The sequence below is a fragment of the Ochlerotatus camptorhynchus genome, unplaced genomic scaffold (assembly GCF_037179485.1).
Source record: "Ochlerotatus camptorhynchus isolate MF236.1 unplaced genomic scaffold, CSIRO-AGI_Acam_v1.1 ptg000498l, whole genome shotgun sequence".
NCBI classification, from domain to species: Eukaryota; Metazoa; Arthropoda; class Insecta; order Diptera; family Culicidae; genus Ochlerotatus; species Ochlerotatus camptorhynchus.
In genome coordinates, this window is record NW_027040983.1 from 1,336,698 (window position 1) to 1,354,289 (window position 17,592).

A 17,592-nucleotide genomic window follows, 5' to 3' on the forward strand; every position below is an offset into this window, starting at 1 on the left:
ATGCTGTGAGGCTCCAGAGGCACTCTTGTTGTAAAATGTTTTTGATTTAGCAGCTTTTCCGTTTCCACCGTGCTGGGATTGGTTCGGTTTCGAATTACCATATGCAGGTCTTTCGGAAACTACAGCAACTTCTTTTGGACTTCCAAATACTTTGTGGTAGATTGGAGTCCTAGAAGAATCTATTGTTTTACCGAGACCAAGTAACTCAGCAAGCGTGTTCACCGGTTTGGAAATAAGCACTTGTTTATAATCAGGCCTAAGGTTACGCTTGAGAAGCTCAAGCTTCTCGCTCGGGGATAGTGGCGTGGTCATGGCTCGGAAAATTGACTCCATTTCCAGGTAAAACTGCTGGAAGGATTCGTTCCGTTGTTGGCGACGCTGAGACGCTTTCATCTTCAGCGTGGCGTCGAGTTCCGGGTGAACGAAATTCGCCTTTAACTCGCATACAAGATGATTCCAATTGAAGAGTCGCTTTTGCGACCGCATAGCCTTATACCACGCCAGAGCATTCCCGATGAACAAGTGCATCGCTGAATTAAAAAGTTCCTCTTCCGAAATCTGCTCTGATTCCGCATAGTGGTGAACAGTTTCTAAAAACTCATTCAGTCCAGTCCCTTCATCATTCCCAGCGTATTTATAAATCTTCCAGTCGGCCACCCGTTGTGGTCGACGATAGTACGCGGGCGGCTCAACCGATCCGACACTTCTCCCTTGATTTGGGTAAGTGTAGTTCGGGAGTGTAGGTTGTTTGAAGTGATTCTGAGAATGATAACCAGGTTGGATGAATTTTTTTGAACTGTTCCACAAACCAGAATCCCCTATGTTCTGAATGTTTGCTTTATTTGTAGGCATCGAATATTGCCTTAACAAATCAACTAGATTGTCTGATTCTACCGTTGGTTGTCGGACATCATGCAGTTCCGGATGTTCTGGAATTTCCTCCAATCCAAGATCATCCCTTCTGGGCGGCGGATCTTGAACAACAACGTGTGGAAGAATTTGGTTTATGATACACTGCAATCCCGAAACCGTATCACGAAGCTCTTCAACTTCCTGATTCGTTTTCTTTAGATCAGCAGCAATCTTTGTAATAACAGTTATCTCGCTGCTCAGGCTCTTGACCGCACGTTGGAGAGAGCTTACTCGTATATCACTACGAGACTCATTCAGCGAGATTTGGTCCTGTACGCTTCTAATCTCCGCCCTTATATCACGTAAGACATTCAAAAGTTCTTCTCCTACGGTTTTGTCACTTGGATTTTCAACAACTTGTTGTCCATCTTGATTCTGTGGTGTGATTTCCGGATCAGGATTTTGATCCACCAAATCATCATCGCCAACTTCGTCCTCTTCTTCCTCGTTGGTCGGCGGAGTAGGGGCAGGACTGTCCCCGAAGTGATAGTCCCATAAAGCGATCACTTCCTGCAAACATTTCCTAGTGACCGAAAACTCCTCCCCTACGACATATTTTTCCAAGAGTTGGAGCCGGACTCCCAAATGAAGTAACCTGCTCCGAAATATCTCCTTATTTGGACACCTATACTGTAAATCTTCCCTCATGGACTCAAACTTCCCACGACACGTCCCGAATTCGAATTGAGCATCCCCTTTGAACGACCGAACAGCATTCGTAGCTTGCACTATCTCGCTGTTCAGCAATCCCCTCAATCGACGACGTCTTTGTGATCCCGATTTATCCGACTCAGGAAGGATGACAACACCACGGGAGTTTAATTCAAAGTCAACCTCGTCGGGATGCAAATGATCAACGCGTAGATGCAGATACGCCTCATTGAACTCCGTCAACGTCAACGGTCTGCGCGCCATGTTCAAAAATGAGTGGATCACAGATTCAAAATATGGAGATAAATTAAAACCTGCCAACTGTGGAGTGGAGTATGAATACGGTAAGGACCCTTTTTCATTTACTGACGATTCCCTATGATTTTAGGTCACCAAATGTTGCGAATGTCAACCCAAATCGGCTCAGAGGATTTGAAAGCCCCGCTCTGAGAACAAAGTGCTCCGAGATGACGACAACTCGTTCTGCAGACGATGAAATGAAGCGATTCACCGATTAGGAATAAGACAAACACAACAAATAATATTAAACGAACCGCGCCTATTGTGGAAAAAGCCTCACCACTGTTTATTCCACCCAAAATCCAAACTTTGGTGGAAGTACCCCACGCTCGGAAGAAAAAATATTCCTTAAGAATATTTTTTCCTTGTGAATGTTAACGTTGGGCGCCAATTGTTAGTTGCGGCTTACTTGCCAGCCTATAGCTGGCCCGATTTACCCCGGCGGGGCGGCTACGAGCAGAGTACTTCCCCCAAAGACGTTCGGATTTGGATGGATTGATACGAAAAGAAAAAGAAAAATACAATTTAAGACGTCTATTATCCTCTAACCTTTCCCTTTTCTCCTCGTTGTCCTCGGTGTCACTCGATGGGGCCCTTCGACGATAGCGGCGACGGTTGCAGATCGTACTTCTTCACGTTAGCTGCCTTGCAGCGGTCCTTGGCGTTTAGCGGGGGGGATGAGCAAGGCTCCTTTATCGGAACCCCCTCGGCAACAATGGTGACGAATCACCGGACCAACTACTCGCCGTAGATGGTCCCGGTAGTCACCGCAGTGCACTACCCAGGCGAACGCTCCTTCGGTTCTGCCTGCTTCGTCCCTCCTTGGCTCTTAACTGCGGTGGCGAGACTGGCTCTACTGGCTGAGCCACCGCAGTGAGGACGGTGGGTGTTCGGGGATCCTTGGGGTTTAGCCGGGAAGCGGAAAAATCCTCGAAATTTAGCTTCCCTTGGCGGCGATCCGACACCCTTCACTGAAGCTCACGAACCACGGCACTTTTCGGGGAAACGACGTCACTTCCACGCGACGGTGCTGGGAATTATCCCTCCAGCGGACACACGCCACGAAAACGGCACTCCAACTTTTCGTTTTTCACTTCAAACGGACGGGGCAAAAAACGCGTCGATTTCCTACCGTGGCTCGTAACTTTCTCTGGCTGTACTACTTGACAATCACCGACAATACAACAACCGCCATCGTTCTCCTGCAACCGCGCTCGAATGTTGTGCTGCTTATGTTTTTCGCCTTCTTTTGCAGCGGGAGGAGAAACGGGACCTAACTTCATTCTACACGCGAGACAATTTTAAACGATAATTTTTACACTATATTCTAATCCTAAAAATATGCCTACACGAATAAAATCTAAGATGAAAATAACAAATTAAAATATTTACAAATAAATCAGTGGTGAGTATGTTGCCGAGCGTGCGACCAAAACAAAAACAAATCATAACAGACAAGGCACACGCTCATGGCAAACACGTTAAAAGGGTGGGTTATAAATTGTCACCCTAGACGAGGGTTACAATCTGTTGAGTATACTGTGGTGGGTAGTACGCTGAACAGATGGCGGTAGTGTGTAAACGTCAAACGCAAGGGAATTGACTATGCGCGCCACAGGTGGCGGTACTACCAACTACGATACTTTCAAATTGACCGTTAAATGCTTGTTCGATGAACAACTTGCGAGTGTTATGTCTGTTTGTCTGTGAACAGATGTTTGGAACTGCACTACTTTCCAAGCATCTGGAAAGTAGCAAAAATCATACCAATCCGCAAACCCGGTAAGGATCCAACATTGTCTTCAAGCTACAGACCAATCAGCCTCCTTTCAGCGCTGAGCAAATTGTTCGAGAAACTCATTCTCAATCGTTTGCTCAAGTTTGTCGAGGAGAACAACATTCTCCTACCTGAACAGTTTGGGTTTAGGAAGGGGCATTCCACAAATCACCAGCTAGTTCGGGTGATAAATAACATTCGAAGTAACAAAGCTGTATTCAAGTCCACAGCCATGGCCTTGTTAGACGTTGAAAAGGCGTTTGACAATGTTTGGCATGACGGACTTGTGTACAAGCTTTGTAACTTCAACTTCCCATTACATCTGGTTAAAATCACCCGTAACTACCTTCAGCAAAGGTCGTTTAAGGTATCGTTGAATGGTTGTCTTTCAAACACGTTCTCCGTCCCAGCGTTCCGCAAGGAAGTCTGTTGGGCCCTTTGCATTACACTTCCGACATTCCTCCCCTCGGAGACGGTTGCGTGTTCTTCCTGTTCGCAGATGATACCGCAATAGCCGTCAAAGGAAGGATGCCTCGCGAAATAACGAACAAACTTCAACGATGCCTTAACGCCTTTGCTGATTATGCCACCACGTGGAAAATCAAAATCAATGCCTCCAAAACACAAGCGATCATGTTCCTCCATCGGCAATCGCCCAAACTGAAACCGGCTCCATCTTGTACTGTAATCATGGATGGCACAAGGGTTGAGTGGTCCACCGAAGTAACCTATCTCGGGATGTTGTTTGACGAAAAGCTCCTATTCCGCTCGCATGTGGAGAAAACCGTAATCAAGTGTTCTGCCTTGGCTAGATGTCTGTATCCGCTGATTTGCCGCAGATCCCGGCTCTCAAGGGTGAACAAACTGGCCGTCTACAAACAAATCATTGCACCTGCGATCCTCTACCCAGCTCCGGTGTGGGAATCATGTGCACAGACTCGCAGGAACAAAATTCAGGTAGCTCAGAATAGAGTGCTGAGGATGGTTCTTGATCGTCCTTTCGACACTAGAATAACAAATTTACATGAAGAGGCAGGCATTGCCAAAATAGATTCCAAAATTAACGAAATTAAGACTAAATTTACACAAAAATGTAATTTATCAGAACATGCTTTGATAAGCAATTTGTATATAGTAGGTTAGGTGTATATAGTAGTTGTAGGTTAGTTGTAGTTGTAAATAGTAGTTATAAGTAGTCTCCTTTTTCCAATTCAAATCAAACCAATCCCACCAAGGTGGTCATACTTTAAAATAGGCCTGATAGGACTAGGAACTGTAATTAATAATAATTGAAATTTGAAAGGAAATAAAGTTGAAAAGACGCATCTGTGTCACTTGATAAGTTATACATGTAAACCACACAAATTCAAGAAATATAGATCATTTAAAATAAAAAAAAAGGCATTAGCTTATTTCGTTTCGGACGGCGTGGTGAGCAGCAATAGCAGCAGTAGGAAGGTGGTGGCTAGTCCACTCCTTCACACCTAACAAGCAACAATTGACTGGTCGGTGTCAAACGTGTCTCCGGCCATTGATGCCGTCTACGCTTTGAAGTGACAGACGAACTCTGTACAGCTTCGGAGGTTAAATCATCATCAACTTTGGTAACAAAACGGCTCTTTTCAGGGCCATCAAGCTTACATCAGTAAAGAGTTGTGCTTGATTGTCCATATTCAGAACCACAAGCCCCCAACGAACACACAAAATGCTCTCCAGAGTTGTAATCTTGTAACCAAACTTGTAAGCAGGTGTGCAAGTGATTTTGATTGATTCTCTTAATCAACTTTCCCTTTGAAAAATATGTCTACAAATTTGGTACGCCTACAATTCAAAAACGGAAAGAGTTGAGATAATAGATAATTGATCAATTAAAAGAACTAAATGCTCTTCACATTTATTCCGTCCACTAGTGGTCCTACGTAAACCTTCCGTTCGTGCCCCTAGGCACAGACCCTTCTACTTTTTCTTCTGACAAGTCAATCAGGATGCTTGCTGTTTTCTTTATGAACATCACAAAGACAATTATGATTTTAACAGTGTTGTTTTACATCATTTATTGATATTGATCTACCTGTGAATTGAATTTACAAATAGATATAAAATCGATTTCGTCCTGTTCGTCTGTAATATTTATACTAACACATTGTCGAATATTGTAATTTAACTTTCGCAGGCTTAGTCGATTTCTTAGCTCATATTTAAACATGTTGTCATAAATCTCATTGAGTATTAGTTCTCTCCCAACAAAATAAATATCATCATTCATGTCTGTTAAAATTTGTTCGATGCGAAAGGACTGATCATTCTTAATAACATAAGAGTCATCGTAGACTGATTTTTACATGATTCGTGTGTCCTATATTGAAGATAATTCCACTAGAGTTTGCCATGAAAACAAAACTCTAAATTTAAAAACTTCACATCGTCTTTTTCAATGCTATTGGATCTAATAAACTTCAATCGTTCGTCATATTTAACTTTTGTTATTTGTCTATTATGACAAAAGCGATTCATTATATACTTTCATGTAATTTGTACCATTAGATGATTATTTCCAGATCTGTACTTTAATATGGCACCATTCGCACTACGATATCTCACGACGCCTGAGTGGAGCAAGGATGAATCCTAGGATGCCAGTGAAGGACGCGACTGGTCAGTTGCTCACCGACCCCACTGATCAGCTGAAACGCTGGTTTGAACACTTCGAACAGCTTCTACAAGTTTCGTCGGTCAACCAGCCATCAACATCTCGGCATGAACCGCCAAGAGTGCGACGCATCACTCGCGTCAATTCTGAGGCGCCATCCCTACCGGAGATCGAAGCTGCTATCCGAACCATGAAATCCAACAAGGTCGATCGCATATCAGCAGAGATGCTCAAAGCTGACCCCATGCTATCTGCACAAATGTTGCATCAACTATTCTGCAATATCTGGGACACCGCGACTTTTCCGGCTGACTGGATGCAGGGCGTCTTAGTGAAGGTCCCAAAGAAGGGGGACCCAACTGTATGCGATAACTGGCGTGGCATTATGTTACTGTGTTGTGTTCTCAAAGTTCTATGCAAAGTTATCCTCAACCGGATACAGGAGAAGATCGACGCGACTCTCCGACGGCAGCAGGCGGGATTCCGTGCTGGAAGATCCTGTGTGGACCATATTGTCTCGCTCCGCATAATCTTGGAGCAGGTCAACGAATTCCAAGAGTCCCTTTACTTGGTTTTCATTGACTACGAAAAAGCTTTCGACCGACTCAACCACGAAAACCTGTGGGGCGCCCTAAGGCGCAAGGGAGTTCCGGATAAAATCGTCAACCTCATCGAAGCTCAGTATGAGGCTTTCACGTGCAGGGTGCTGCACAACGGAGCCCTATCTGACCCTATTCGGGTAGTCGCTGGAGTGAGGCAAGGATGTATTCTATCACCGCTACTGTTCCTCATCGTAATCGACGAGATAATGGTTGGTGCGATCGACCGTGTGCCGAACCGTGGGTTGCTCTGGCAGCCTATTACAATGGAGCATCTAAACGACCTAGATTTGGCGGATGACGTTGCTTTAGTATCACAACGGCGTTCTGACATGCAGAGTAAGCTCGACGATCTCGCCGAACGCTCCTCAGCGGCAGGTCTCAACATCAACGTCAGCAAGACTAAATCGTTGGATATCAACACGGGAAATCCATTGAAAGTTTCCAATATCTTGGCAGCCAGATAGCGTCGGACGGCGGAACCAAGAGTGACATAGGTGCACGGATCAAGAAGGCAAGGGCTGCTTTTGCGAGTTTACGAAACATCTGGAAGTCAAATCAGATTAGTCTCCACACGAAGATCCGAATTTTCAACTCTAACGTGAAATCTGTACTGCTGTACGCTAGCGAAACATGGTGCGTATCAGCGGAGATCACACAGAAGCTGCAGGTGTTCATCAACCGATGCCTGCGGTATATAATTCGTGCTTGGTGGCCTCACAACTGGATTTCGAATGCCGAGCTCCATCGACGGTGTCACCAGAAGCCGATATCGACAGAAATTCGGGAACGTAAGTGGAGGTGGGTTGGCCACACTCTACGGAAGAGCGGAAATGAAATCTGCAAACAAGCGCTGGATTGGAATCCAGCCGGACATCGCAGCAGAGGCAGACCCAGGGGCTCATGGCGGCGAAGCCTAAACAAGGAGATTAAGCAAGTCGACCGGAATTTGACCTGGGCCCAGGTCAAGGCGAAAGCAAACAATCGCCCAGGATGGAGATCTTTCACGTTGGCCCTTTGCGCCAGGGATGGCGCTCAGGACACTTAAGTAAGTAATTCGCACTTTATTGACAATTTTTTTTTGATGATATCAACCAGTTGATTTCAAAACATTTAGATTATTAAATTTGATATCATGATATCAAAATAATAACTAATTAAGTTTTTTTTCCTACCATAGGTATAATAACATATTGATTTCTTATTTTGTTTATTATTAACGAAATTACTTATATCATAACGCATACATGGATTTGTAATAAAAAACACATGATTTGTTATCTTTTTAATATCCTTCATACACCATTTAGATCTCATTTTTGTTATGATTACTGTTAACTCGACCACACGGTAGGCAAAATATGTTATCACGAACGCTTATATCAAAATATCAAATTAAGTTTTCATTTTGTTTTCATTCTCTGCTCGGGTAGTGGCTTGAATTATTGATAACTTTTTATGCTTACATTATATTGAAAAGTGGTTTTGGACAAAGTTGTAGCTGAGAAAATTTGCTACGAGCTCAGTTATCATTTTTTAAAGTAGAACGATATGGTAAATTGTTAGATGGATATAAACGAAACATTTGTTTTTCCTATAGTAATTTCCATATAAACTTCAAATGGTTTGTGCCAAGTCAGTTTCTTATCGAATGAGTTCAAATTTTGGGAGACTAATCAGGACCCGATTTGGAACCGTTTGAGCATTGTGGAGCGAAAATGTCCAAATTTGCATCAGTATATTGTACACACGGCATGGACGGAGATTGGGTTAGCACAAATTTGTTCCAAAGTCACAATAGTTGGGGTACGAATGCAAACCGGCCAAAACGGATTCCTCGTCTCACGATCAATATTCCATCAATGGGACTTCTGCACGGAGGAATGCTCCACTAGTTGTCTGTCTGGGGTGGTGTACAAGGGCCATCGTGTTCCCCGAATTCATACTAGCCACTATGGATCATTGCCATTCACCATTCAGACATTGCTTTATGCAGTTTCTACTCCAACTTTAAAGGAAATACAAATCTTTTCCATATATATATATCCAACAAAACAAAAATCAAAAGAATCTAATCACAAATCAAGGCCAGGTTTACATTGGAAGAATAAATGCAGTTTATACTATCTATTTATAAACCGCTTTTATACTAAGTATATATTCTCTCTCTTTATACCAACTTATGCGTAGGTCAGGAGAGTTGCTATACAATTTGATGTGAAAACAAAAAAAAAACCTAAATATTTAGCAAACATCAAACATGAACAAATACTCACATATGCGGAGGCAACTGGAAGAGGCTCTTGTTGGCATACTTTCGGACCAGATCCGGCGTGTAGATAGTCAACGGTTTGAACGGGTTCAGCGCTACCAAAAATGTGCCGATGTACGTCTGAAACGAGCGAACAATGCAGCAAAGGCACACACAAATTAATCCGAGATAATCGCGAACGAAAATACACGCCGAAAACGAACAACTCACATAGATCAAATCCCTTTTGTAGCGCTGATGCAAATTGTTAATAAAACTCTCCTCCGATAGGTTCTCCAGCAGGACCGAGTCCCAGCTTCCGATTTCCTGTTCCATTGTTTTCTTTTCTTTTTCTTTTTTTCGTTTTCCCGTCGACGGCACACTGATTTTGCAACAATTAGCTGGTGGCCTAGTTTCGATGCGTCGTAAAGTTTTCCCTTTTGCTGTTGTCTCCAATATTACACACGATTCTCTCGATGTTGCTGCTGCTGCTGCTGGTGGTGGTGGTGGTGCTGGCTGGTATGCCTCTCTAAATCATATTCCTTATTCGTTTTTCCATTATATGTATGCACACGCAGCCAGTGCCCCTTCCGTCACCGTCCATATATAACACTATCTCTGTATGGAAGGAAAGCGAGAAAGACATCACTTGAAAATAGAACGCCTCCGGTTTCTGATAAGAATCGGCATACATTTTTCATTTCTACTATCTCGTTTATATTTTCGTTTCCCACCCCACTTGCTTTCGCTCTTCTTGACTCAACCCAGCCCGCCCCCGGAGCCCCAGCCCAAACCGAGGCGACAGGGTGGTTGGTTGAGGTCTTGCATATCACCAAGGACACTAAAAAATGAATGAATGTATGCGTCTTCTTCTTCTGCCTTCTGTATGATTACATGATGCATAAAATTAGCATAACTTTCGGCGAAAACTTCTTCCACCACTGATGTTTGTCACAACTTTTCGCAGTTCATTTTCCGACCACCGCACCCACCGTCACGACACCCGTGAAAGTAATCCCAACAACATCATTAAAAATTCTTACCCACTTTGCAGCAAATTCGCTTAAAATTAAATCACTTAGCGCCCCTCTCCGCCGCACGCCTCACAACAGGACGACGATTCTCCGTTCCTTCGCTCGCTGACCAAGGGCGAAAAGCGTAGCCCCAAAATGTATGCAACCCACCACCCCTGAACTCCACCCCGTTCGGGGTTTTTTCTTCCGCGCACTTTTCCCCGCTATCCAGACGATTCACGATTGCTGGTGCTACTGCATTTAGGAGGCACCGTCGTCCAGGAGAAACCTTGCTCTATATTTACAAAGCACTGGCGCCACCGAACTGGCCATCCCGTCTCAATCTGTTCCCGCCGTCAACGAAACCACACGTCCAATTCTGTTGAAAAATCGCGGAAAAAACGGAGTGAAAAATGACAATTTCCCTAATAGTTGTAGGACCAACCGACCGACCGAAACTACTTATTGAATTTTCTTCATTTTCTTCACTCTGACGGCGGTGGTGATGGTGGCGTGCGATCTATCGGACTCGCACCCAAAAGTGAAAATTCGTCTTTGACAGCTGGGCCTGTGATGCGCCTGTGATAAAATTCTCGGTGACAGGACGAGCGGAAAAAAAAAAACAGTTTTCCACCAGTTCGGACACATACATACCCACGCATACATAGACAGGACGATCCGCATGAATCTTAATGGCTGATATAGAAAAGGGGGTGGTGGGTGGTTAGAAAATCTGTTGATGTGTGTAGGGAGCCCCTGTGGCTGGAGATGGTGCGATACTATCACAGTAAAAATATATTAAAATTAATTACAACGGAATTTGAAATGTATCATAATCTTATACCATAAAGCTCAAGCCTTGCCCGAAAAAAAAAATTACAGTGACATTTTCAGTGGAAACAATGCTCTAACATTAATATTTATTGTCGACAATAAAAATGATTGTTATAATGTTGTACCCTTCCGAAAACGGCAAAACTTCTACCTAGCTGTACAATGAATGTACATAATAAAATGTTGTTACAATGATTTTTATTGTATTTTTCATTTATTTTATTGTTAACATGATTCGATCACGAACAATAATGAACAATTCTATTACAATAAAAAATGTTGTTACATTAAATATTGGTGTGTTTTCATTGTGGGTTACTTCACGAACAATAAAAATAAATCTGATCGAAGCATGCAGACTATGAGAGGGTCAGCAACACTGCCAATGTAATCAAGATAGGCGCTGCTCGTATGGCTCTTGCTTTGACAGTTCGTTTGGCTTTAGTCGTTGCCAAGTCAATTGAACGCCTACGACCAGATAGGTTTGAGTTAAACTCAACTCTCCTGCCTCATCTACATCCCGCTTAATGTAGACCTTTTCCGTGCAGTCAATAATCATACAATAATAATAAAAAAATCCACCACTTGAAGATGTCAGGAAATAACTCTCAGGTGGAAGCATATTTTCATGGGCGATTCTCTCCAGTTGAATGCATTAACTTATCAACGACGCTCAACCACCAAGGAGACGTGACCTAGAGAGATCGAGTCCAGGGGAGTTGGCTTCCATTTCTCACAAGTTCCGGATCGAATCTCAATCCCATAACCAGTAAAAAAAGGACTCACTCGTAACAGACATTACCACCCCCTTCCCTCCCCGGGGCGATGTTTCATTTTTTCGATTTATTTTTAAAGTCGATAAAGTAGATCTGTCAAGCCAACACATACACTCTAAAGTACACTGTTATTTTTTTTAATCAATAAATTCACCAACCAACAGTAAAATAACAATAATATATAATGTTATTGAAAAAACATTATATGGGGAAATTACGAAAATTTCATTGTTAAGATACTTAACAACCCCCCTTTTTTATTGTAAATTTTCCATTTACCATGAAATTTACTGTTTTGTACAACATAAATCAAGGTAAATTTATTGTAGACGTAACAATATAAATCATTGTTAAGACAATAATTTTCGTCTTATTGTAACATTGTTTTTTATTGTATTTTTGTTGTTATTTTTTTTCGGGTGGTCATTTAATTTTAATTCAATTCCAGCTGAACATTGCATTAGGTGCTAAATAACATTGATCGATTCTCTTCGTCGACTTTCTCTTTCGTTAATAACTTGAGCACATAACCATAGAGGTAACTCTAAGACCACTGGGTCCCGAAGAAAATCATTATTATTTTTGGCTCACTCAGTACCAGAACAACGGTCCCAAGCAGTCCCAAGCTATTTCACTCACCCCTGCATGTTCTGCATGAATCCACACACCCCTGATGTTATCTGTCAAACTTTCATAGCGAATCAAAACAAACATAGTGTAGTAATAGAATTTCAACTAGAATAGGGTACGTTAATCGTTTGCTTGGGACCAATAGGCTACTAAAGTGGTGAGCCAATTTAAAATCGTTAGTTTCGTATTGATTGTTGACATAACCGTTTCTTGTTGTGTTTGTCGTATTAGATGCTAGATGTAAGCTTCTTTTATCGATTTGTGTGCTTAAAATACCTGGGAATGTCTTTATATGGCCATGGGGATGCAAAGATAAAGTCTACGAAGCGTTCCACGTTACCTGGAAACTTTTGCGGCAGCCATTATCGTTTGTGCCTTTTAGCGAAAAGCGATTTGGTTCTAGTTTTGAATCCGACAAGTAGCCTTTTTAGCAGATCGGGCTTTAAGCGTAATTTTTTTTTTTAAGCAGTGAAGATGTTGTGTGATTTTTGAAATTTGCTGTACAAAAATCTGGCGAGCTTCTAGGAACACATTCTTAGATCTGCTCGACATGCGATTAATTAATTTATTTATTTGTCGTCAATCAGTGTAGACCGCTTTACAATTCTTACTTAAACCACAGACAAAGAGACATAACACTCACAACAACATTCTTCGCATGCTCTAACAGTGATTTCAAATAAGGCGTTTGTTGGAAATATGTCCGCATTTGTCATGGTGGTGCCACTGAAGTGTTAAGCAAACCAACACGTTTGGAATAAATCAGTGATGCCAGTTTTTTGTACAGGTCATGTTCGTAGAAGGCACAACTTTTGAAAATGATGAGGAGGCCAATGCCCACCACTAATCTGATGTGCACACACACACACACACACACACACACACACACACACACACACACACACACACACACACACACACACACACACACACACACACACACACACACACACACACACACACACACACACACACACACTCACACACACACACATACACATACACACACACACACACACACACACACACACACACACACACACACACACATACATACATACACACACACACACACACACACACACACACACACACACACACACACACACACACACACACACACACACACACAAAGGGCTACAAATGGTGAGTTGACAACCTAGCTCTGGTTCTCACAAGTTCCTACCTCACATCAGTAAGATCCTTATTACGGCATACTGGATACGGCATGGAACTATGGACACGACACGGTACAATGGATTGGATACCACGCTACAGGGCTGACAGTCGTGCTATTCTGCTCCCTAAGTAAAGAAGGGTGACACCTTCTTGAAATGGCGAGTGGGCTAATAGTGCGGCTGCCCCCGTCCCGGTAAAACCTTGGCAGGCCTCCGGATACGTTCAAAACTCGTCACCAATTGGTGATTGGTGAGTAGTAGACTCAGATGTAACATTCCTGACTTACACCGATCTGGCTCTGAACACGGCCCCCATGAAGGACCGTGTCAACCCTAGCATGGTCTCCCTGCTTGCATAGATAACCATGGGATCACGATAGGCGACTACATACAACGAGTGGAGTTAGCGGCCCGGAGGGGGGACCCAACAGAATGGAGAAAAACGGAGAAAAAAACAAAAAAGAAGAAAATGAGAAAACCCAAAAAAATATGAAGGACGACGGCAAGACGCCAGAAATTGAAAACGGAGGAGCGAACGTGTTCGCAAGGAGCGGGATATTGCAGAGATCACCAGTGTTGAACCTGGAGGCAACAGCGAGTTCCAACAGCAGCAGTAAGCCCCAAGGTGAGCAGCAAGGACACCAAGGAGAGCTAGGTCTTATGCTAAGCCAGGTGTTCACACCGAAATCCAGCAGTAGCACACCCCAAGAAGGATTGCAGCTTGGGAAGACCAAATTGATGGAGGTCAGGAGGAGGATCAATGAACTCCATGACTTCATCAAGGATAAGAGCAACGTCCACAAGGCAATAAAGGAAATGGTGACGGGCATCAAATCCGCCATTATTGCTGCCGAACGTGAACAGGATGCGCTGAGGACGAGGTCCGTAACTGCCGAAAGGGCACTGATCGAGGCCAAGGAGAAAGCAGCAGCTGAAATACAGGAGACGCCAAAGGGACCTCGAAATCCACGCTCGGAGAAGAGGAAAAGGGAAACTCCAGGAGAGGAAGAGGAGTTGAAAAAAGTCAAGAACGACAAAGAAGACAACAAGGCTCCTTGTGCACTAACTAAGCTAGTTCCACATCACCCTCCTCTAATTGTCACTGTTGAGGACAAACTCGTGCGTGATTTTGGCGACTATACTGCTACGGTTTCTTATGACTTCCGTAAAGCTAACCACCGTAGCATCATAGATGTATTGTCTAGCATGGTATGGGAGAACATCCTTGATCCAGATGACGTTGAGGCTGCAGCGCAAACCTTTTCACATGTCTTGGCATATGTCATTGACAGACACGTCCCGAAAAGAACTCACCACAAAGGGTCTCACCCTCCCTGGCAAACGAGAGAGCTACGTAGGTTGAAGTCAATCAAGAGAGCAGCATTGAGAAGATTTACGAAGTATCGCACACTTCCTCTGAAACTACATTATGTGAGGCTGAATCACATGTACCAGCGAGTCAGTCGTGAATGCTTTTCAAATTTCCAACGAGGCATCCAGCGCAAACTTAAGCTACACCCGAAATCCTTTTGGAACTACGTGAACGAGCAACGCAGGGAATCCGGCCTCCCATCGTCTATGGAATTCAACGGAGAAGTTGCTGCCACTGTTCAGGATATATGCCACCTTTTTTCCGAAAAGTTTTCCAGTGTATTCACTAATGAGACACTAACTGACGACCATATTAACCTGGCTGCCAGGAACGTTCCAGTAAACGATCAAACGCTGGGTGCAATTGATGTTAATGCAGAAATGATTTCTAAGGCCGCGACTCTGCTCAAGTCATCCTTCAATCCTGGACCTGATGGAGTTCCATCTGTATTTTTGAAGAGACATATTGCTAGCTTGTTAATTCCGCTTCTTCGCCTGTTCCGAATGTCTCTCTCAGGTGGCATATTTCCATCTTGCTGGAAATTTGCGCACATGTTTCCCGTCCACAAAAAAAGGAAGGAAACGAGCTGTGGATAACTATCGAGGAATTACATCGTTAAGTGCCGTTTCGAAGCTATTCGAGCTAGTGATTATGGAACCGTTGCTGTCCCATTGCAAGCAGTTTTTGAGTGCTGATCAACATGGGTTTACTGTCGGCCGCTCTACAGCTACCAATCTGCTGTGTCTCACATCGTATATAACCGAAAGCATGTCGGATCGGGTTCAAACAGACGTTATTTATTCAGACCTATCCGCAGCATTCGACAAGTTGAACCATGCTATTGCGATTGCTAAACTCGGCAGGCTCGGTGTATGCGGTAATCTTCTGAGTTGGTTTCGATCATATCTTACCGGTCGGCAACTAAAAGTTGCCATAGGAGATTGCAGATCAGCTAGCTTCTTCGCCACATCAGGTATACCTCAGGGAAGCCACATGGGACCGTTAATTTTTATACTGTACTTCAACGACGTGCATCTGGTCATCGAAGCTCCTCGGTTATCATATGCAGATGACCTCAAAATCTTCCTACGAATCTGCTCCATTGCTGACTGTCACTTTCTTCAACGTCAACTGAATGTATTCGCTAGTTGGTGCAGGTTAAACAGAATGGTAGTGAACCCAGCCAAATGCTCCGCTATTACGTTCTCACGAAAACAACAACCGATAATATTTAGCTATGACCTGCTTGGCTCGACAATCGAACGCGTGAATCAGGTGAAAGACTTGGGTGTGATCTTGGATTCGCAGCTTTCTTTCAAGCAACACATTGCATATGTTGTTGATAAGGCGTCAAGAACTTTAGGGTTCATTTTTAGGATAGCTAAAAACTTCACTGATATCTACTGTCTAAAATCTCTCTATTGTTCGCTTGTTCGATCGACGCTTGAGTATTGTTCAGCGGTTTGGAACCCAAACTACAACAACGGTGCCGAGAGAATTGAATCTATTCAACGTCGCTTTCTTCGTTTTGCGTTGCGTAGATTGCCTTGGAACGATCCGTTTCGATTACCAAGCTACGAAAGCCGTTGTCAACTTATCGACCTAGAACTTCTCCGGACTAGAAGAGACACAAACAGAGCCCTTACCGTGGCCGATATTCTACAAGGAAGGACAGATTGTGAGGCTATCCTGAGGCAAATTGACCTGAATGTTCAACCCCGACCGCTTCGTAATAACCTTATGCTAAGACTGCCTCTACGTCGCACAAATTATGGAGCGTACGGTGCGATTTGCGGACTGCAGAGAACATTCAACAGAGTTGCATCCGTTTTCGACTTTCATCTCTCCCGTGATGCGCTTCGTCGAAAGTTTTCTTCTGTTTTTCGCCGGCAGGAGTTAAGATATTGACTATAAGATATACGTTTTTTAATGTTTTTTATGTTATGACCATGCTTGAATGTATTTTTTTTTTTTACCATAGTTGATAAGGTTTAAATCATTGGGGCTTCATCCAGCCTGTTGATGTAATTAAATAAATAAATAAATAAATAAAGGAGGAAGGCTGGCGTACCGTCGAGAAGCCAAAGGAGAAGTGGAAAAAACGGAAGGAAAAAGACATGAAGAAGAAAGCTGAACAGAAGAAGGTGATACCCAGGACTCGTCGGGAGCGAAGTAAGGGCGATGCTCTGATCGTCGAAGCTGAGGACAAAACGTCGTATGCAGCACTCCTCCGGAAGGTACGAGAGGATCCGGAGTTGAAGCAACTAGGAGAGAACGTGGTGAAGACCAGGCGAACCCAGAAAGGCGAGATCCTCTTTGAGCTGAAGAAGGATCCTGCTATCAAGAGCTCAGCCTTCAAGGAGCTCGTCGAAAAGTCTCTTGGCGAAGGGGCGAGCGTAAGAGCTCTATCCCAGGAGACAGTGGTCGAGTGCAGGGACCTGGACGAGATCACCACAGAAGAGGAGCTAAGAAGTGCGTTGAGAGTGCACTGCGATCTGGGAGATGTCCCGATGTCAATCCGCATGAGGAAGGCGTACGGCGGCATGCAAACGGCGGTTATACGGCTTTCGACAGCTGCAGCGAATAAGCTGTTGGAGACGGGCAAGGTCAAGGTTGGCTGGTCATTGTGCTCGCTGAAAGCCACTCCTC

The 17,592-nt window shown here is 43.7% G+C and overlaps 1 protein-coding gene across 1 annotated transcript in view; it reads right to left on the bottom strand.

Moving 5' to 3' along the window:
* The window catches only part of LOC135712635 (unconventional myosin-Ia), a 99,657-nt gene extending 88,985 nt beyond the window's left edge, over positions 1–10,672 (bottom strand). The window contains exons 1-3 of the mRNA XM_065235591.1: positions 10,184–10,672; positions 9,372–9,758; positions 9,166–9,281 (exon numbers count right to left, since the gene is read on the bottom strand). Coding sequence (XP_065091663.1) covers positions 9,166–9,281; positions 9,372–9,476 — 221 coding nt within the window. The 5' untranslated portion in view covers positions 9,477–9,758; positions 10,184–10,672. The remainder of the gene's footprint in view (positions 1–9,165; positions 9,282–9,371; positions 9,759–10,183) is intronic.
* Positions 10,673–17,592: the final 6,920 nt, after the last annotated feature.